The sequence below is a fragment of the Pelodiscus sinensis genome, chromosome 1, assembly GCF_049634645.1.
Source record: "Pelodiscus sinensis isolate JC-2024 chromosome 1, ASM4963464v1, whole genome shotgun sequence".
Lineage (NCBI taxonomy): Eukaryota > Metazoa > Chordata > Testudines > Trionychidae > Pelodiscus > Pelodiscus sinensis.
In genome coordinates, this window is record NC_134711.1 from 100,114,620 (window position 1) to 100,136,392 (window position 21,773).

Here is a 21,773-nt window from a genome sequence, read left to right on the forward strand (position 1 = left end):
TCCTCCTGGCGACTGTTGAATAGTCGAATAACCAATAAGAATTCACTTGACTATTCACAGGGCTTGACAAATAATGCAGTCTATTCACCCGCGGCGAGTAGATTGCAATCCAGAAGAGCCGGGTTCGGGTGACCTGTGCATGCGCAAAACGATCCGCGTATGTGCAGAACGCCGGACAGCGCGGCTGGCGAGCCCTGACTATTCAGTTAACCGATATTTAACATCCTTACCTCCATCTATACTAGTTCAAACAATTTATCTTAGTGATTCAGGCTCACTCTTTTGTTTAACCTTGAGAATTTAAGATCTATCTGCAATGTTACCTAAAGACCTTGACAGTTGAAGCATAGTGTGAATGTAGAGTGCATTTTAGTCCATTAAGGAGAAATAAATGTTGCTAACACAATATAATTGTCTACTCTATAGACAACACCTTATTTAAAATGTGAAGGCTTTTTTTTTTTTGTTGCAACCATGAGGGCTAGCATCTTGATATCGTTGTGGGGAGGGCGTGGAGGACATGAGCACAAACATGAAGAAATTTAAAAGTAATCTTCAGTTATATCGTTCACCATAACCCCTTAGAGGCAATCTTCTTAAAATCATAGAAAGCCACAAAGACTAATGTATCATATAAATGATTTATTTGTATAAACGTTTTGAATGTTTATACGGCTCAAGTTTAGTACTGCATTAGTGTTAGGAGAGCTAGAAATATAAACCATTATTCCTGCTTTAGAGTATAACTGTGATGTAATCGAAAGGGCATAGATACCAATGTTGTTGTGCTGCTGTAATTACTGAATAACTTGGAAGCAGTAAATTAAGAATGCTATGATGAGTGTACCTACCTGATTACATAGTAATTACTCTGTAATGATGATAGTCATGTAATTACTCTGTAAAGAGACATTATTGATTTCGCTCCCCCCCCCCAGACCAGCAAACTTGGCGTCGTTGATAAACTGGTAAATGTAACATATATCCAGTACTGAAAAGCTGATTAAGTATCCTTATTTATGTCTGGTTTTGTTGTTTTGTAGGAAGGAATGCAAGTTTGTTCATAATTTTCGGTCAGAGCATAACCTCCGTGTCTTAAAAACACATGGGCTTGAAAACTTAAATGATGATGAGTTGTGTCAGCTCCTGCTTCAGAATGATTCTTCGCTCTTACCTGAGGTGAGAACTACTGTAGCAATATACTACTCCCTTTACAGTTAGGAATATTGGGCGAGGGGGAGGGAAGGAATAGTGGTATTGGCTAAAACCAGGCATTGCATTGGCAAAAACTGTGGTGATGAGGGCAGTGCAGGTATGTAGGCCCTTATCCTGCAACACATGATTGCAATTAACTTTATTATTGAAAGTAATTTTCACTGAAGTAAAATCAAGCATGTGCAGAAGTGTTTGCAGGATCAGGGTCTGGCTTTGTACCCATTTTCTTCATAGCTCTAGTGCTGCACTTCATCATTGACCTGCATCACCCCTGCTGGTCTAACTTTATTTTTTTAATGTATATTGCAGACCAGATTGAAGTATATCAATAGAGCTTTATTGGAAATTGAGTCTGGGATATTAGGAGTGTTACAGTTTAAGACTGAAGAGCATTAGCAGAGCTAGATTGTAGAAGCTAGCTTTTCGTGAGTCCCAGGTTCATTCAGAATAAAACATTAAATCCCAAACACATGGGGCTAGTGCAGGGGTGGGCAATAACTTTTGACCAGGGGCCACTTCAGAATTTTTGAAGTGGCCCCAGGCCGCCAGAAGGAGTAGGGCCTCAGGTGAAAGTGGCAGAGTCAGGACAGTTCCGTGCTTCCCCACCTACAGACCTGGATTGGTCTGTGCGTGGGGGAGCATGTGAAGTCTTTGCCCCTGCACCGCCCCAGAGAGAACCGCCAGCTGTTCAGAACAGATGGTGGTTCCCTCTAGGCGCCCGTGCCCCTGTCGGCGGGAGGAGACTTCGCGTGCTCCCCCTGTCCCTTCCCCAGACCCTGACTGACTTTGGAGTGGGGGAGCACGCGAAGTCTCTCGCTCTCTGCCCCTGCCCTGCAAGGGAGCACCGTCCTTAGTACCAGCTGAGCAGCAACTGGTGGTTGACTTTAAGTGCCGAGCCCCTTGCAGGGCGGGAGGAGACTTTGCATGCTCCCCCTCCCCCTAAGCCTTAATTGGCATGGGAGCCGGGGGGGGGGGGGGAGGGGGGAGGAGGTGCGCGAAGTCTCCTCCTGGCCTGCCAGGAATGCATGGTGCTTCTAAGCACCGCAAACTCCTTGTAGGGCGAGAGAAGAATTTGCGCGTGCTTCTCCCCCACCCTCAGGCCCTGTTTGGCCTGGGGGCAGGAAGGAGCGCACAAAGTCTCTCGCTTCCTGCCCTCTGGGGTTGACTAAGCGCCATGTGCTCCCCTGTCCCTAAGCCCCGATGGATCTGCGGGCCGGGGAGTGGCAGTGCCTCTGCAGGCCAGATCAACCTGCTTGGCTGGCCGGATCCGCCCCACGGAGGCACTTTTGCCTACCCTGGGCTAGTGGCTTTCAAGTAACTAGACATGCAAATTTTGCAGCTTTTGAATCTTTTAATAATGTCCTAATGTATTTATATAATATCTGTATTGACTTTCTATAAACCTTTCTGGTCTTCATTATTTACTTTTCCATAGTATAGATTGGTAGTACTGGGTGTTACCTGTTTAGAAGGATTAACAAAAGAAAAACTCAAATGCTCTCAACTTGCATGACTAGACTCTACAAGGAAATTTCAAAATCTATCTTCTTAAAACACTAAAGATGAGTCATAAAGTACAGCAAAACTAGCAACTTAGAGTTGAGGTTCCTACAGCACCATCAACTCAACCATACCAAATTCATGCAAGTTAGAGTAAAATTCCATTTACTGTCACCAAAGTGAGCCTGAATGTGTTTGATGCAGATGTCTGGGTCTGCCCAAAAGACCATTCAGTACCAAATGTGCCAAACCTACAGCCTGTGGATGTATATAGGGTTACCAAATGGTTTAAAAAAAATACTGGACACACTTGATCTCAGATGGGAGAGCGGGGGGACCGGCCAGAGGGAAGCAGGGCTGGCCAGAAGGGGGTCGGGGGGAGTGGGGCTGGCCGAGGTGGATCAGGCCATCTGGGAGCAGGGCTGGCCCAGGCGCACACAGATCCCGGGGTGCTGCCCATTCCGCGCATGACCCCGGCGGGGCACATGGGTGAGTCCGGTCCTGGGGATTCCATCCCACCCTGGCCCTGCCCCCCTCTCCTCCTCTCCTCTCCTCTCTACTGTATAGTTGCGTACTGCCTGGCTGGTAGACGTGCTCATGCGGTGTGAGCGTGTCTACCAGCCAGGCAGTATGCAATTACATACTGATACTCTTGATGATAATAAAAACTTAATTAGAAAATATCGGACATTTATATGTCTGGTATCTTCTCAATTTGTTTCCTGGACAGAAAGCTCAAATACTGGACTGTCCAGTTAAAAACCAGACACCTGGCAACCCTAGCTGTACATAGCCCAGCAGAGCGTTTGAAAGGCCCACAGCGTGCTTCAACATGATCTACTAATACCTGATTCATTAGCGTTTTTTCATGTTTACGTCATTTTAGTGTATAAATAAGCAATCTAAATACATGCAAAACAAGCTAAACTTAAAATATAAATCATTGCAGGTGACTTTAAATCTTATTAAAATATGTAGAGTCTGTTTTGTGCACGAGATATTATGTTTAGGTTTACATGGCTCTCCTGTATAATAATTTGGGCACTGTTCTAAGCATTAGCAGTGGTGCTGCAAAACCCTTACCAATTTCTTCATGGCTGCTGTTTTTGTTTTGAGCGTGCATGACAGGGTGAGGAACCTCAGGGCTGAGGGTCCCGGTTTGGCTTCTTTTTTTTTTTTGCTTCTCACTTGTGTGCGGCCCCCAACTGATTTTTCTGTGGGTCGGTGACCCCTGACCCCAAAAAAATTCCCCACCCCTGCTGCATGAAGAAGAAAGTGGTTAAAACTACATTTGTTTTGGTTTTTTCCCCCCTCTTTCCCAGGTATGCATGCACTATAACAAAGGTGATGGACCCTATGGGTCTTGTACCTTCAAGAAGATCTGCACCAAACTTCATCTCTGCCAGTACTTCTTGCAGGGAGAGTGCAGATTTGGCAGCAACTGCAAGCGATCACATGACATTTTAAATCTGGAATGCTATGAAAAACTGGAGAGGCGGGGAATGAGCCCGGATCTGATTGCTAAACTGCCTACTATCTTCAGGAATATGTATGACATCAAAAATCGCACCTCTTCACTGTGCAAAGGTAAAACATTTTACCTTTTTCAGATGATTAAGAAAGGAGGTGACTTAGCGAGCATAACATGAGTACAGATCTCTGCTAAATAAGCAGGGCTTGACAAACGGCGCAAAATCACTCGCCAGCCCCGTACTGCTCATGCGCAAGACCCACATTGCGCACGCGCGTGCCGCCGGTGAACGGGGCGCACTGCTGAAATCTATTCGCCATGGGTGAGCAGATTCTATAGTTTGTCGAGCCCTGTAAATAAAGGTAACTGAAATTGAGACTTGACTCTAGTTCTTATTAGTGACCTTTGCTCCCAGGACACTGGGCAGGGCTGCCAATTTTGGTTGAATGTATTCCTAGAAGGTTTTATCACATGACCTAATCTTAAATTCCTGGAGACATCAAGATAATCCTGGAGGGCTGGCAACCCTATCACCATGGGAAGACCCTTGTCTCTTTTTATAAGCATCCCACTAGTCAATAATTGAGGCAGAGAGAGGTTTCCGAAGAATAAAACAATTGTGATGCAAGAGCCTTGATCCTAGGGCAGAATCATAGACGAGTAGAATTGGAAGAGGCCTCAGGAGGTCATCTAGTCCAACTCGCTTCAAAGCAGGACCAACTAATTAATCTGTCAAGGATTTGTCAAGCCAGGCCTTAAGTAGAATGATCTCCAGGAAATTAGGACCATCACAAACTTCACCAACTTTCCACTCCAAGTGCAAAGTGTATTTCTCTGACTTTTCCTTTTCTAACATAACCACAGTGTGACAGATCTATCTAACTCTATTAAAACAAAAAAGACACACAGTGCCAAAACAAGATACTCTATTGCATGTGCTTCCAGGCCCATATGCAGGAGGGTGCAAAGGATGCAAACACGCCTCCTCATGGTCCTTCGTGGTCTGCCATGGGGTCGATTTTGGCTGGTCTGGGAAAAGCAGAGGTGGCATGCTGCCATTCTCCTTCCTGCATGCTCTGGCTGGCTGGGGGAAAGCACAGGCAGTGTGCTCCCATCTTCCTTCCCCTGAGCTCTGGCTGGCTGGGGGAAAGCAGAGGCAACACGCTGCCAGCCTCCTTCTCCCATGCTCTGGCCAGCCAGGGGAAGCCTGGGACCAATTTCTCCCCTTCCTCCCCCAGGAGAGAGGCTCTGGGTGGGGCTCGGCCGTGGGGGAGGAAGGGGAGCGCCCACAGCTCACATCCCCAACAGAAATTCCTGTGTACGGGCCTAGCTTCCCTCTCTGGGGAGAGGGTGAGAGATCAAACAACATGTGGCAGATGTGCAGTCACATTGCTTAATGCTTTATGGATGGTGCTCAGATACTGTGGTGATAAGTGTGATATTAAAGACCTCTATAAAATAGAAGTGTAGGACTGGAAATAGGCAGAATGGGATTTTTTATTATAGTTTTGGTGGAAGTTGTTTAGCAGAGAGAACAGTGGGCTATGTCTAGACTGGCATGATTTTCCGCAAATGTTTTTAACGGAAAAGTTTTTCCGTTAAAAACATTTGCGGAAAAGAGCATCTAGATTGGCACGGACGCTTTTGCGCAAAAGCACTTTTTGTGGAAAAGCATCCATGTCAATCTGGACACGGTTTTGCGCAAGAAAGCCCCGATCGCCATTTTCGCCATCGTGGCTTTTTTGTACAAAACAGTTTTTAGCTGTCTACACTGGCCCTCTTGCTCAAATACATTAAGAGGGCTTTTTCCCGAACAGGAGCAGCATAGTATTTGCGCAAGAACACTGACAATCTTACATTAGATCGTCAGCGTTCTTGCGCAAATTCAAGCTGCCAGTGTAGACAGCTGGCAAGTTTTTCTAACTTGCCAGTCTAGACGCAGCCACTGAGAGAAGGCACTCTTTTTGGTGATATTTTAAATACTTCTGCACCTTTCTTTATTCAGGATGACTAGCATGAGAAGCTGTAGAAAATGATATAGTTTCAATGTTTTTGATTCCTTTTCCACTTTAATTTAGCATAGTTTAAAAATGTATGAAAGGACTGCAGAATAGAAAAACAAAATTTATGCTTGCCCCCTGACCACCCAGCTCTCTTGTGTGCCTCTGGAACCATAAATTGTAGACTGTGTTTAAAAAAAAAAAAAGCAGCTGGATGAATACATGTCTGTGATACACACATAACTTGTGTGCTTTGAAACAGTAGGACTGTTATTCTATAGCACTAGTTGGGATGATAAAAATATCTCTTTCTTAGTAAGTCAAGCAAGTCTCACTCATGATATTCTGTTACTGGTCTGACTTTGGTGGTGGGAGTAGGAGGCAAACATCCAAGTTTTAGTTTCCAGATGTGTCATTGACTCTGGGTAATCTTGATCAAGTAATTTAATATTGCCCTGCCTTCATGACTGTGTCTCTTTTGATTCTATTCTTGTATTGTTACAATACACTTAAAAACTCAATTCCGGAAACTAAAATAGAGACCCAGAAGTCAAATTCAGAGTGATGAGTAGGATCCTACCAAATTCATGGTCCATTTTGGTCAATTTTACAGTCATAGGATTTTTAAAAATGGTAAGTTTCGTGATTTCAGAGATTTATATTCATGTTGCAATTGTAGGGGTCCTGACCCCAAAATGAGTTGTGGGTGGTTGTGGCACTGCTACCCTTCTGTGCCACCGTTGGTGACGTTACTGCCTTCAGACCTGGGGAGTGGTGGCCTTTGGCTAAGAGTCCAGCTTTGAAGGCAGAGCTACCACCCACAGCTGCACAGGAGTAAGGATGGCACGGTATGCTATTGCCACCCTTATTTCTGCGCTGCTGCCTGTGGAGCTGGACCCTTAGTTAGCAGCTGCAACTCTCCAGGTGCCCAGTACTGGAAGCAGCAGTACAAAAGTAAGGGCAACGTGGTATTCTGTGCTGCCTTCAGAGCTGGGCACCTGGCCAATATAACAACCCCTGCTCTCTAGTTGCCCAGCACTGAAGGCAATACAGAACTAAGGGAGGCAATACTGTGACCCAAAATAACCTTGTGATGCCCATGCAACTCCCTTTTGGGTCAGGACCCCCAATTTGAGAAGTGCTGGTCTTCCCCATGAAATCTGTATACAAGTTGGACCTCTCTGGTCTAGCACCCTCAGCACTTGACTGGTCCCAGATGAGGGATTTTTCCGGACCAAGCGAGGTCATTTGAGGCCCCCTGCTATTGGCCTCCCCCCACCAGGATTCCTGGCTCCCCCTGTAGCCCAGCTAAATCACGTGCCAGCTTGTGCTGGCTCCCTGTCCCCCCACCATCCTGCAGCCCAGCTCAGCTGCGAGCCAGCTCCCTGCAGCACACTGAGACTCTCTGATCCTGAAACATCTGTGGTCCAGCCTGACCACGGATGTTTCAGGATCAGAGAATCCTGGATTTTAGAGGTGCAACCTGTAGTATAGGGTAAAAGCACACACAAGTCCAGATTTCACAGGAGAACACTAGTTTTCATGGACTGTGACTCATGTTGTATGGCTGTGAATTTGGTAGGGCCCTAGTGATGGGTACAGCTAAGATTTAGTTACAGGTATTTTTGGTTAAAGTAATGGATAATACATAAAAATTCACCTCCTTGGACCCATCTCTGACTTTTACCAAAATACCCATGACTAAATCTCTATTTCTAGGGCTCCACTGCTCTGGGCCCTTCAGTGGCTGCTCCCAGGGATGACTCCGGAGCGTCTCCAGGTACCCCTGGGACCATTGCTGTTGGGCACTCCCTTGAGCTAGCCACACCAGCTACCTGAGCATCATTGGCCCTGGGGCAGCCACTCCTCAGGGCCACCTTAGCAGGAGCCACACTGGCTGATGCTGGGACAGCCCTCAGGACCACTGCTCAGACACTTGCTGTGGTCAGCACCCAGGACCACTGCTGCACGATCCCTGGAGCCAGCTGCCCAGGTGACCCTGAAGTCAGCCACAACAGCCACTGCAGAAGTTATGAGAGTAGCAGAAAATCATAGCATCTATGATTTCTGCAACCTCCATGAAAGACTTGCTGCCTTAGTTATGAATATTTCAGTTATGTCTGTAAGGGAATCCTTATGTTAGGTGTCATTTACATGCTAAGAATCTAAAAATGTATATTGGACCAAATTAGGGACTGTCGGTAATACACAAGAAAAAAGAGCCTTATGTAATTGGACTAATGGCCGTTACAAAACGACAAAGGCTTTAGTTTGTTACGGAGCACAGTTAAAGCCCCATCTATGCTATAAAATTGAAGTATGCTATGACTTTGGTTATGTTGTAACTGTATGCCCATATTTAATTTTGTAAAGGACAGTTTTGTTTCTCCCTTTGTAGAGAGGAGAGGCAGTCTTAGTCAGATATCCTTGAATACAAATAATAATGAAGAATTGGAAGAGATCTGCTTGTATTTCATCAGGAAAAGCTGTAGCTTTCAAGGTAAGTAATCCTGATACAAGCCAGTTGCATTAATTTTTCTTTATTTTAATGTGTGTGTTTTGTTTAGTCATCAGATATTCCTATGGTATATCCTGTATAATAATGGCTGGCAGCTAGTCTTCCCTTCTTAATATCTTTTTTTCTTTCTTTCTTCCCATCATCCTTAGTTTGTACACTTTTCCCAAAAGGCCATTGTTGCTATTTTTTTCCTCCATCTACAAAGGCTGAAAGAGCGCTGCTCCATAAATTAGTGACCCTTCTTCTTTTACTATTTATACAGCCTTCATCTTGTTTCTGATACCTGTTTCTCCCCCTGCCCTCTCCCCATCTGCCTCATTTATGCTTAGCACAGGAAGAAGCTCTGAGAACGTCAGTTTGGGTAGTCCCATATTGATTCTCTTTCCAGATCTCTAATGTTACCCTTGATTCTCTTTGTTACTGTTACAACATGGAGTCGATGTGAAAGTTCCTCTACCTTCTGCCATCCGCCCTTTCTTTTGTTGTATTGCTTGTTCTGGTAACCATAAAACAACATATAGGACTTCTGATCACAGATGGTGTTGGCAACCATCTTAATTTATTATTAGACTTTAGATTTAGTAGTAATCGACCTGTACCTGACAGTTCTGAAGGCCCTTAAGTATGAAGTGTTATGCTTATAGAAGCACATGGAATTTTTTTTTCAAAATACTCTGCATTTTTTTAATTAAAAATACAATGTAGGCATTAAAATTGGCATATGGCTTCCCACCCATCCCCAATCTGGATCATATAGTTACCAGTTTGTAGCATTGCCTAGACAGCTTCAGTGGCCAGCTGCACATGAGCATCGGGCAGCTGGGGTTTTTGTCAAACATGTTCAAAGCTTTAATGTGTGGGCTTTTTTGGAATGAACCCAGAGTTCCATGGTAATACATGATTCTTTTATTGTAATCAGCTCCCCTTCAACTCTGTGGGGCCTTGCTGTGTCACGCTGGAGTTGTTCATACAAAGTAGTTAAGGTTGCCCCCAAAGAGCATTATTTTGGATTGTTGCAGCATAGTTATTTTTTTTATTTTGCTTTTCTGGTTTTTTATTTTGGGGGAATATATGCCTTTACTTTAGGTTAATCAATCTGTACTTGTTGAGTTATCCTAAATACCCTGATATTCGGTTGGCGCTTTTTTGAATATTCATTTTTTTCTTGGTTATATGGAATATTTGACACCTTTATTTTTTATTTGTCAGCATATCTTATGTTTCTTTACTTATACACAGAACAGTAAATAATTTCACAAGCAAGCCTTTTTGCAAAGCAAAGGTTTCTTATAGAACGAACAGAGTTAAACAAAAGCTAAACAAATATTTAGTAAATCAATTTTCTCTGTTAGGCTTTTGGGCCTACATAGTCTCTCTTTTTTTATTTTTATTTTTTAAACTACTGCTCAAGAAGATTGATAGGTAACACATGATACATCTATAATTCAGAAAAGATGCTAGAGGAGATGTATGGAATTACAGGCTAATAAAGCTTACATTTGTACTTGACAACTTGGTTGAAATGATGGTTTAAGAATAGATGACTAAAACACCTGGTGAATCATTATATGATAGTATGTTTTCTGCAAAGGAAAATGGTATTTTACTAATCTAGTAGAATTCTTTCAACATTTCAAAAACTGTATCCACTGGCAGGCAATTTTTTAAATGTTCAAGAGCCTTTGACAAGGTCCTTCACAAAATACTAATAACGAATCAAAATCGTCATGTGGTGAGAGGCAAAGTATTGCTATGGATTAAAAAGTGGCTAGGAATTAGAAAACAGAGTAGGATTAAATAGTCACCTTTAGCTTTCATCCTTGCAAACAGTGAGATGCCTCAAAGCTATGTATTGGGTATGGAATTTAATGTATTTATGAAGGCTTTGGGAAAAGAGAGCAGAGTAGTAAAATTAATATGACACAAGTTGTTTAGGCCCGGTTTACACTACTTGATTAGGTCAACATAAGCTACCTTGCTTCAACCTGGGATAAATTTGGCTCCTGTTGATGTAAGTGCCCCTCTATGCTGATTTAGTACGACTTCCCAAGTGACGTATAGTCACAGTCAATGTAATTTGCTCAGTCTCAGTCTAAACATTGTGTTTCTTATGTTGACCATGCTCACCACAGATACAAGGAGCCAAGTATGCACACATACAAGCAATATAATAACGGCAGTGGCTGTATGCTGGTGCAAATAAGGTCAACCTAATTTTGTTGTGTAGACATGGGTTTAGATTAGTCAAGACCAGGAGGGACTGAGGAACTTCAGAGAGATTGAACTAATGGTCAGTGGGCAATGAGGTGGCAAAAAAGTACTGTGTTGATAAAGTTAACGCATGGTGGAGGGAAATCTTTTAAACTACTAGTGTATTTTTCAAGGTTCTAAATCAACTGTATTCACTCCAGGTAGGAAACTGGGTGCCAGTGTAGAGAACTCAATGAAGATCTCTGGCTGATGCCCAGCTAAAGATAAAACGAACAAGGTTAGACTGGAATGGAGAATAACCTGGGGAACATTATAATGCCTTATATCAATTGTGTGGCCTCACCTGGAATACTGTGTATCGTACTGGCCACCCCATCTTAAAAAATGGTACAGCAGAGTCAAAGGAGTTTCTGAGCAAGGAAATGAGACTGTTGAGGGCTACAGATGTAATAGTATAGTAGATTAACCGATTAATTGATAAGCAAAAGCTTATAGGTTAATGCTATACACTACACCCATTTTTCCCCTCTCCTGCCCCCGCAGTAAATTTTTTACCAGGCTGGCTAGCAGCCTGACTCAGACTCAGCTTGTGCCAGGTACAGGACCTACCCCCACTGCGGCTCTGCATTTAATATGTATTAGGAGCCAGGCAGGCAGGCAGTCCAGCTCATGCTGGGTCTGGGAACTCAGGCCCCTCCATCCCGGGCAGGGGCTGCTGCCAACCTATGCTGCTGCCTCTGATCAGAGGCAGCAGTGTGGTGTGACAGGCAGCTGGTCCACGAGGGAATCTGCTTTTTAAACTGACTCCCCTGGTGGACCAATTCCCTCCTGGCACCCCACACTGCTGCCTCTGATAAAGAGGCAGTTGCACGGGCAGCAGGGGGCTCCCTAGGAGTGGGGCTGGAGCCCACTGGCTGCTGGCCCCACCCCCGGGGACTATGGAATAGTCGACTAACCAATAAGAATTCAAGAGATGAATCGACTATTCAATTAAGAATTTAAAAGGAAGAGCTGCAGTGGGGTTAGCTTCCAGGTCCGGGCGCTAACTCTGCTGTGGCTCCCCTGTTTATTGACTAGTCGATGGAAAAATCATTTATCACTGCTTATCAACTAGTTGATTAGTTGAATAAACTATATTTAACTTCCCTACCTCCAACTGGTCAGGGTGGAGTACCTGTTGCTGCTATCTGTGAATGTTACATCTCTTCTTCTATTCCTTGTTGCCATGTTCTCCTTTCATCCTTTCCCTTGCTCCTGGTGTCACCCTACTGCCTCTCTGCTGATGGTGCCTACTTTCATAATGTGCGCAGTGTGGTTTCTTTGATTTCAGCTGCTGTTCAAGGTCCTCTGTCTTTTGCTGTTGAATGAAAAACAGTTTGAACTTTATGCATACAGACTTTATTTTGTCTTCACTTTTTCTGGTTGAAGGGTTTCATGTTAGCTCAGCCGCTGTGCGTATCTCTACTTCTTAGTATGAGCTCTGTCTCTGTCACAAAATGCCTATACTGTTAAGAGGAAGAGGGGTAGCAGTCTGGCTATCCTGCAGTGGTTTGAGTAGAGTGTGGTCTGAGGCTGACAGTTAAGCAGGGCACAAACGAGTTGTGAGTTCTGTAGATTTCATCAATCAGTTATTAAGCGTGACTGTCTTACCCACTAAAACGTGGAGTCCCAGACAGTTGCCTTGAGTACTCCTATCTGTCTTGCCATCCAGGTGAATTTGCTTTCTGGTAGATAGTCCCTTACACCAAAAATCACAATGTTGAGGTTCCTTCCAGTTTGAAAGGCTTACTCCAGATCAGAGTCCTCTTAGAACTTAAACCAGTGACACTTGTCGCTAATTATCTAATAATTTACCTAAAAAACGTATTTAACTAGGAAAAGTAAATAAAAGAATAATCTACTAGGTTAATAAAGCAGGTAAACATAAGTACACAAATGAATTACAATCTTAGTTTCCAAAGATGATAGAAACTGCTTGTAATATTTAAGCTCGGTATGTCATTTAGGGCTAACCCAGCCCAAGCAGCTGGGGATCATTTGCTTATGCTTAGAAATCTTGCCCTCCTAAAACCCAAACAGTATAAAGATACCATTACGTTATAATATCTGTACCTCCTGTTATAAGTGAGATCAATATATACAGCAACTTACAATCATTTCCTAAAAGTCTACACAGTTTTTAAATCTAATATTTATTTTAAGAACACTAACACAAATTCCATCGTGATATTTGTCTGTGTTCAGTTGACAGCGAGGGACCTTGGCAAGCTTTGGCTCCTGGTCTGCCATCTTATCAGTGGTAAAGAAGACTGGACTGTTTGAACAGCATCAGCTTGGGGAGTAATAGATATTAGTTCTAGGAATCTAACTGGAGGTCTCATTGGCTTTAATAAGGTCACTAGTATAATCTGTTCAGTTTAAAAAAAATATTCCATTGTGGGGATTTAAGTTCATAATACACAAAGGACCATATAACTTTAAAGCAAACACACAAACCCATTGCCATAATGATATCCTTTATAGTAGCCTTCAATACAAGCAAACATTGTAGTGGGGCTAGAGAAATTAAACAATAAGATCAGAGGAGAGATTCCTTCTTGGTAACAACTGAATTGCTTTGGTTGGCCAGTGTATGAAAGCTGTACCTATTCAGTGGGTAGACACTTTTTAGTGCTGTGTACCTGGCATTTTCACAAGCATAGAAGTCCAATACAGATACCCCAGAAAAATCATGTGTTAAACCATAGAACTAACATGGCTTCATTTTTTTTATTTTTTTTTTTAAGATAAGTGTATCAGAATTCATTTTCATTTGCCATATAGATGGCAGGTCTTGGAAGGTGCCCTGTGGAAGGACTTGAAGGATATGGAGAAAATTGAAAAGGCATACTGTGAACCCAGTAATACCAGGTATAAACTGTTAGTAATATACTAATGTTTGGAGCTTTCCCTCTGAGTGTAAAATATTGAGCTAGATTCTTAGGTGGTATAAATTGGCACAGCTCCATTAAAGCCAGTGCCTAAACTGCTTCATTTTATTTAGTGAACATAATGGGATTTGGAGGATCTATATCAGCTAATGGATCTGGCCCCCTGGTTGTTAATTGTAGACTGGGATCCATCTTGGGTCTACTATATTCCAGATAACTAATTTACTAGCTTAGGTGTCTTTTGTTTTGCACTATTTTACAAATTGATTATTTACAATGGAGATGGTGGGAAAACTTTTGATTGCAAAGAATTTAGACTAAAATATTCTTGAAAATCTGTCCTGTTTTGACTAGCTCTGGTTCTGATTCAGCCCTGCCTTTGACGAGTGCTATTTCAATATGGAGTCCTTACAAGTAGGTGATGTGGGAGAAGTAGGGGGAGGAGGAGGAAGAGAGAGAGAGCACTGAGGGGCATAGGTAGCAATTGGGAAGGTGGGAATAACTTAAGAAAGCTTTGGAATTGCTATGGTAGTTCAAAGAAAATATTGGAGGAGACTCATACCAATATGCGGCATATTGCACTGGACTGTGTATATGGGCCACTTACTTAAAAAGGATCTCATGTTCTATCTATTGAGTTTGTAGTGGTCTTGGCTTCTAATGGCTCATGGCCTGGAAAAATGACAGCAGCACTGTTGCTGCTAACACCCAAGAGATTCTCTTGCATCTGTACTGATAATGAGCTTTTGGATTGAAGCTTGGTTTCCCAGGTTGCATATCTATGGTTAGTGGCCACTGAACACTGGAAATTGTAAAGAGGTGATTGGAGCAGCCAACATACAGCTTTGTTGATTAACTCCTTCTTATGAACCAGCATAAGCTATTCAAAGCCTGGTTTAAGCTACAAGTAAAAATGAGTTTTGAGGGTGTGTCACAAAAATAATTGTGTGATTAACAATCTTCTGTTCCTGCTTTAGAGAGATCAAAAGCCAAGAGGCATTCCCCATCAGAATTTAAGGAATTAGCAGAAGTGTATGTGACATTTACACATGCCTGTTATGTCTGACTCAAGAACCACAGTGGTTGTGACTGTGATCTCTTAAGTTATGATTTCACATAGATTTACAGTAGTATGTCTTGAACTTTGGCACCATGTATAATATAAAATAATATACATGTCTGAGTGGTGGGAAGAGTGAATAGTGATTTGTCATAGGAATCATAACTTTTCACTCCACCCTTGGGGACACTTGCATTACTTTGATATTAGGTATAATATTTGGCATTGTTTTTATGGATATCTGACTCAGAAGTGTTTCGTTTGTATGTTTTTAAACTCTTTGGCCCTCTCTCTCAGATTTTCATTCAGCAGTGCTGGCAGTGGCTTGCAGACTGTATCTTTTCAGAACATGACATGTGGCTCCACCAAAGTTAGACGCCTCTCCACAGCATCATCCGTGACCAAACCCCCTCACTTCATTCTTACAACAGATTGGCTCTGGTACTGGAAGGACGAATATGGTTTGTGGCGTGAATATGGAACGGAAGTAAGTGTGTAGATGGAAAGGCAGCTCCCCAATCTGTGAAAACTACTGGAAGCTACATGGGCAGTCTCTTTTATTTTAATAATCTGTCAATCAAATTTGGACTCGGGATTAGTAATGGGATATGGAGACTTTCACGTTTAGGTTTAGAGGCTCAAATGCAGGAGCAGTCAGTAATGACTGACAGTTTTATTGGTGACTGACATCTGCTCAATGCGTTGTCTGAAATAGGCGATAGGTATTTCCACCTGTATTCATTGCTTGAAATTTAACCACCTCCTTTCTTCAGTGTTTCTCAATCTTTCAGAATCAGAGGCACCTTCTTCCCTTCTCATCTCCATCTCAGGAGTTGGGAAAGGTTTCTCTGTCTTCTTGGTGAAGGATGGGTCCTTATTTTAAAGGCCAGGAGCACACAGGCCTGTACAGGCAACAGATGCCATTGCATAAATACTTTGCACTTTCTCATTTTAAGAAGGTTAAGAAAAATCTTCCTTCTTTGTTCTGACCTGGCAGGATGATGATCATTCTGCTTCCACTGTATGCAGCAGTGACCTGGAAAATGCTTATCTAGCAAAAGGGTCTCCAACATTGCAATTCAAAGCTGGGAGACATGAATATGAACTCAACTTTAATGGTATGTAAGGCTTTTTCTTCCTCCTTTCATGTATGTTGTGTAAATTATGATACTAAAGGAGAAGTTAAGATATTATTCGCTTTTATGAGAATACTAGCCAATTAGCCCATCATAAGATGGGATTTTCAGGTCTCCTCCACATCGGTTTTCTCTCCTGAGCCTCCGGTCTCTCGCTCCATCTCTTTCTCCTCCTCCTCCTGTCTCCTCCTCCTCCTGTCTCCCCCTCTCTCTCAGCTCTCCTCCCCCTCCTGCCTCTCACTCGGGAGACCGTGGAGCCCAAATGGGGAGTGCGGCGCCCAAATAACCGTGCTGCATGGGGTGTGTGGAGCCCAAAGGTTGCTTGCACCACTTGTTCCCACGCGGCGGCCTGGCTGAGTGGTGTAGAAGTCAGTCGAGCGCCATGGCAGGAGGTGAAGGGGGGCGGGGCGGTGACGTTCATGGCCAGGGGGCAGGGCCTGGAGCCGCTGTCATGCCGCATGTCACTGCCCCGTACCGCTTTGCCTCCTGCCGTGGCGTTCGACTGACTTCTGCGCCATTCAGCCAGGCCGCTGCAGGGGAGCAAGTGGTAGAAGCTGCTATTTGGACCCCACACTCCTCATGCAGCATGGGCTGCCCAGAGGGAATAGCCAGCATTTCAGCAACAGCGCCGCCCAGAGGGAACAGCCAGCATTTCAGCGTTACAGACACTCAGACATTGGGCTGCTATATATATGATGATAATCCCCTTCCCATGTGTTCCCCAAACCTACTGTGCATACGCCTGGAGAAACACAAACCACTTGGCCCCACTTAGATTCACTAGGACTAGTCTTGAATCTCTGCTACTGTTGCTTTCTACCCAGAAAAATAGGCAGAAGGGAAACATGAACTTTCTCCTGGAGGTTGTTCTGGAACTCAGTCTTTAAGCAGAGTGGAGTTCCCATCCTGCTCTGGGGCGAGTATGAAGTCCTGAAGTATGAGAGTATGAATCCCTTTCTGAGATTTGGCTTTTTTTTTCTTGTCACTTTAATACAGTGTAAACTTCACCCTCTGCTTGCTGCTCACGCTTATCCGTTTCTAAGGGGTTTCCCTACAAGAACCTCTTTCTCTGTGGCTCCCTGAAAGAGACCCCATTTCTTTTTAAACCCTGATTGGAGATGATTGTGTGAACTGGCAGCAGTTGCAGTACATGGCCATGTAAGGTACAAGCCCCTGATAAGACGATGTCTCCAGACAACCCTGTATTCTTATGTAGGCACCAGAGGGAAAATGTATCGCTGTGCTGGCCATGGCTCTCAGCTCCCTGTATTAGGGACAGATAAAGTTTGCTTTGGCTCCTGGCGTGATCTAGTGTAGACATCAGGTCTGTTCTAACTTGTTGGGAAGAACTGCTGGATTATAAATTACCCAGCCTCAGTATCTCTACCCTGACATACCTCCTTTCTCTTTCTGGATTGCCTCTGTAACTGGGAAAAGTGGAGGGAGGGAACTGGCTGTCTAGTCATAAAACTCTTCTAGTTCTGGGTCTTTCATCATCAGATCTGTCTTCATTCAGGAAGTGGAGGCTGCAGTTGGCAGCCAAAAGAATAAAATGTTGATGAGAATGGGAAACGCAACTGAAACGTTCTGCTTTTAAATAAATAAATAAATGAACGATGATCTCTGCCTTTTTCAAAGGCTGGGAAGGAGTTCTAGTGAATTTTGAATGGGTAAGGCTCACCAAGCTGACCAGAAAATCTAAGTTCGTCCTCTATCCCAGGTGACCATGCAGTGGAACCATCAGATTTCCCCCTCTTTAGTGCCAGTAAGGGATTGACAGCAATCACACCTTAACTCAGGGAATGAAATAGAAAACAATTTTATTGCTAAAGGGAAGATGATGATAATCACCACAATAAATACAGTGGCAAGAACACAAATCACTTGGATTTCTTCCCCAGATGTCATTAAAACAATCAAATTAAAACTTATCTAAGTGTACAAAAAGTAATCATACAACAATATTTCCTACCCACAAGGTCTTAATGCCGCTAAGTCCGGATGGAGAAGGGTGGCCTCCCTTCCCTTGGTGCCTGTTTTGGCAGCCTGGTTGAAGAATTAATAATCTAGGAAGAGCTTTAAGGAGAGAGAGGTTTACACTAGGGATGTGAAGGTTTAATCAGTTAACTGATAAGCCTCACCCTTAACAGATGAGGTTTAGCAGTTAAAATTAACTGGTGGGAGCAGGGGGCTTCTCCAGCTCCTTTGGGGGGAAGGGGGAGGACCCTCTGCAGACAGGGGTTACTTTAGCCCATGCCTGTGGTGGAGCCATGCCAGCCCAGCAGCGGGCAGTTGGGCTGTTCCAGCTAGGCTGGAGTACCTTCCACTCGCTTCCATTTAGTTGGTGAACCAGTTAGTCAATGAAATGGGATTTTACATTCCTAATGTCCACATAACACTGTCACCTTTGTTGACATTGTTACGGGAGAGGCTGAAACCTGAGTGTGAAGAATGCCATTCTGTAGGGTTGGTCCTGTCAGGTGAAGGTTGAAGCACATGAGCAGAACAGTGTGAGGATTATCCCATGGATGCATCGCAGATAGCAGCTATTTTCTCCAAAGCCCTGGAAAGTAAAGTGAAGTATCTGCCATTTCCTTTAATTCCAGAGCAAAACCAATAAAACGTTGGAGTAAGAATTCTTTGAGCTACATGGCAGAGCATAGCTGCTGTAGTCGGACACAAATGGGAGTTTGCGTCATATAATAAGAGCTGGATGCTGGTATTGTTTGGTAACAGGCTTGGCAGAGAATGTTAATGGAGAATTTTGCCCCAAATGTGAACATTGTTGAAAGAAATTTGCTGTCTTTGTTGTGTTTTCAGCCATGAAGCAGAGAAACCTTCGCTTTAAGACAGAGAGGGAGGTTTGCAGGAGACCCAAATATGTCTCTCCACAAGATGTGGAGAAGAGGAGAATCAGGTAAACTACAGCTACTGTACTCTATTTTGAGATATTGCATGAATACATACATATCCATTATTATGCAGTATCTTGCAGAGAGCACATGAATAGTAAGCAAAGGTTTCTTTGGAAACAGGGTCTTTCCTTTAATATGACTTTAAAGGACTTGGCACAATAAGGGCCCGGAACCGTCTGAGATGTCTAGGTGCTACTGCACTATGAATGCTAATTATAATAATTGCGAGATAGGATAGAATGTGTCTGAAAACTGATATCAATTTCAGATAGACTTCAGAAAATGTTAAAGTAAGCGAGACTTAATTTCTATATGTAATGGCCCACGTCTCTTTAGATCCTCTCTCCCCCATACAGTAGTTGGTGCCTATAAAACGCAAAAATAAACCTTTGAGCCATTGGTAATAGAAACAGCCTTTCTCACAGTTCCTTGAGTATCCTTGCCAGCCCCAACTAAAATGAGTATGGCAGTGTTTTTTAGAACTAAACAGAGTTGTGGGGAGGAGTAATTATTCATTTGAGTGGGTGTTTTTTTGTTCACACTTTCTAGTCCTACTCTAAAAATAGCTTGCTCATTGTTGTAATCAGTTAATAATTGGGCAAGCATAGACTACAAAGAGCTGCTAGGAAGGGGCAGAGCCCATGAGCAGGATTCAAGTCAGTGATTTGATGGGAAACCCAGTACTCTTTCTCACCAAGATTACTCAGATTTTTTTATTTTAATCTGGTTGGTTGGCTAGCGCTGTCTCAACCTTTGTTTTGCTAGGCTAAACAAGGCAAGCTCTTTTAGTGTCCTTTTTGTAAGTTGGGCTCTCTAGTCTCCTACCCCTCATTCTAGTAGTTTATGTCCTGTACCTGATCCAGTTTGAATTCTTCTTTCCTGGACACGAGTGACCAGAATTTAATGCAGTGTTCCAGATTATTATCCGTGCCTTGTGAAATGGCATTAACGCTTCTCTATCTCTACTGGAAATGCCTTGTCTGATGCATTTTAGGATCACATTCACTTTTTTTAAGCTGCTTTACCCTGGTGGCTTATAGTCGTCCTGGGATCAACTAATACACCCGGATCTGTCTTCTCTGACATTCCAACTGATGAGCCCCCAGTTTATAGCAGAAATTTGTATTAGTCCCTAAGTGCATGATATTACATTTCATCCAATTTCTATTACTCCAGCCCTCTAGGTAATCCAATTCTCTAATATTTTGATCTTTCTCAGAATTGAAAATGCCTACAATTTTATGTTGTCAGCAGATTTCATTGGCACCTGCCTACTTTTTTGTGTATTTCATTAATGAAAATATGAGTAACAGCTGTGTGTTCTGCCTAACCATTCTGCAGTTTTTGTCTTGTGCCATAAATTTGTAACTGACGATCTATGCAGCAAATTGGAAATTGTCATTGTTAATGTAGTATGGTGTTTAGGAGGGTTAGGAACTTGTAGGGAAAAAACTTGTAGGGGGGAGGGATAGCTCAGTGGTTTGAGCATTTGCCTGCTAAACCCAGGATTGTGAGCTCAATCCTTGAGGGGGCCATTTAGGGCTTTGGGGCAAATCTGTCAGGGATGGTACTTGGTCCTTCTGTGAGGGCAGGGGACTGGATTCGATGACCTCTCACGGTCCCTTCCAGTTCTATGAGATGGTATATCTCCATCATGAGGATGAGGATGTTGTTGTTTTATTTTAATAAGTGATGGAGGGCCATTAGATAAAATAGTGTAGTAACTTAGCTATACATGCTCTCTTGGGTAAGTGAGTTTAGAATGAGAGACACATTGTTTAGTGTTTTGTAAATGAGAACAAGCACAATGCATTTGTGATGCTGAAATGTTTCCTAACCACTGTTATACATAGGTGCCCCAAGCATGCTTTTGTTGCTATCAAGTCAAGCTGGATTTGAAGATTAAACTTGACATTTTGGCTGTTAGGAACTAGAAAATAACATTTTAATATCTTGAGGCTACACAGGAGCTCAGTGTTTCCATATTTTCACATAATGCTCTGATATATGATATCTCAAGATCTATGTTCTAGTCCTGTGTAGGCAGTTGGAATTGGACATGTGTAATGGTAGATTGTTATTAATCAGTAGAAAGGCCATAACCTCTTACCACCTAGAGACTGGGATGCAAAACTGCAGAAGGCCCAAGCAAAGTGAGCTTAATGGTAACACAAGGGATGTAACCCCTAAATGTTTGGTTTGTGTGAGAACTGGTGACCTCTACAACAACATTATGAGTAGTTTGAGCTCAGTTTAGTAATTCAGTTGATACTGAGCACTTTCCTGTCATTTTATCCCTATTCCTATTATCTATTCTAACTTAGGCAAAGCTCTCCTTCAGTGTAATGCTGTAAATATTATGATTTTTTTTAATATAAATACAAAATCTCTTGTATTATACAGTGGTGTTGATTATTCAGAAGAAGAATCCATTCCAGCTCACTGGGACAAATCAGCTTTACCTGAACTGGGATACAAGGTATGGAGCTCTTACTTTATCTGACCACGTACAGCGTTTTAAAACATAGGCTTTTTGAGAGAGACTCTGCGTAGTCCCACTTAGGGGATATTGCACCACCACCTTGTGACTTCTGATTGTACCTCTTCTTGCAGTAGCAGCTAGAAAGCTTTCATATCCCTCACCTTTCTCTTTTGTGGGACCACATTTCTGAGGGCGAGATTGTGTGAGGGGCAGCGTGTCCTTATCACCCAACTGCATGCCTCGATAGATGCAAGTTTCTTTGGAACCAAGAGCTTGTGTTTTGTTAGATAAGTAGCGTTAGCTGTCAGTTTAGTGAATGGTCTCTCCTTGGTTCT

General features: G+C 43.1%; 1 protein-coding gene across 2 annotated transcripts in view; it reads left to right on the forward strand.

Moving 5' to 3' along the window:
- The window catches only part of LOC102461209 (protein mono-ADP-ribosyltransferase PARP12), a 36,148-nt gene that overhangs the window by 5,505 nt on the left and 8,870 nt on the right, over positions 1-21,773 (forward strand). For both annotated transcript variants that reach the window (XM_075939347.1, XM_075939357.1), the window contains 8 exons: positions 1,044-1,179; positions 4,038-4,302; positions 8,585-8,686; positions 13,702-13,825; positions 15,203-15,392; positions 15,903-16,023; positions 18,862-18,958; positions 21,360-21,435. In XM_075939347.1, the coding sequence (XP_075795462.1) occupies positions 1,044-1,179; positions 4,038-4,302; positions 8,585-8,686; positions 13,702-13,825; positions 15,203-15,392; positions 15,903-16,023; positions 18,862-18,958; positions 21,360-21,435 (1,111 nt within the window). The remainder of the gene's footprint in view (positions 1-1,043; positions 1,180-4,037; positions 4,303-8,584; positions 8,687-13,701; positions 13,826-15,202; positions 15,393-15,902; positions 16,024-18,861; positions 18,959-21,359; positions 21,436-21,773) is intronic.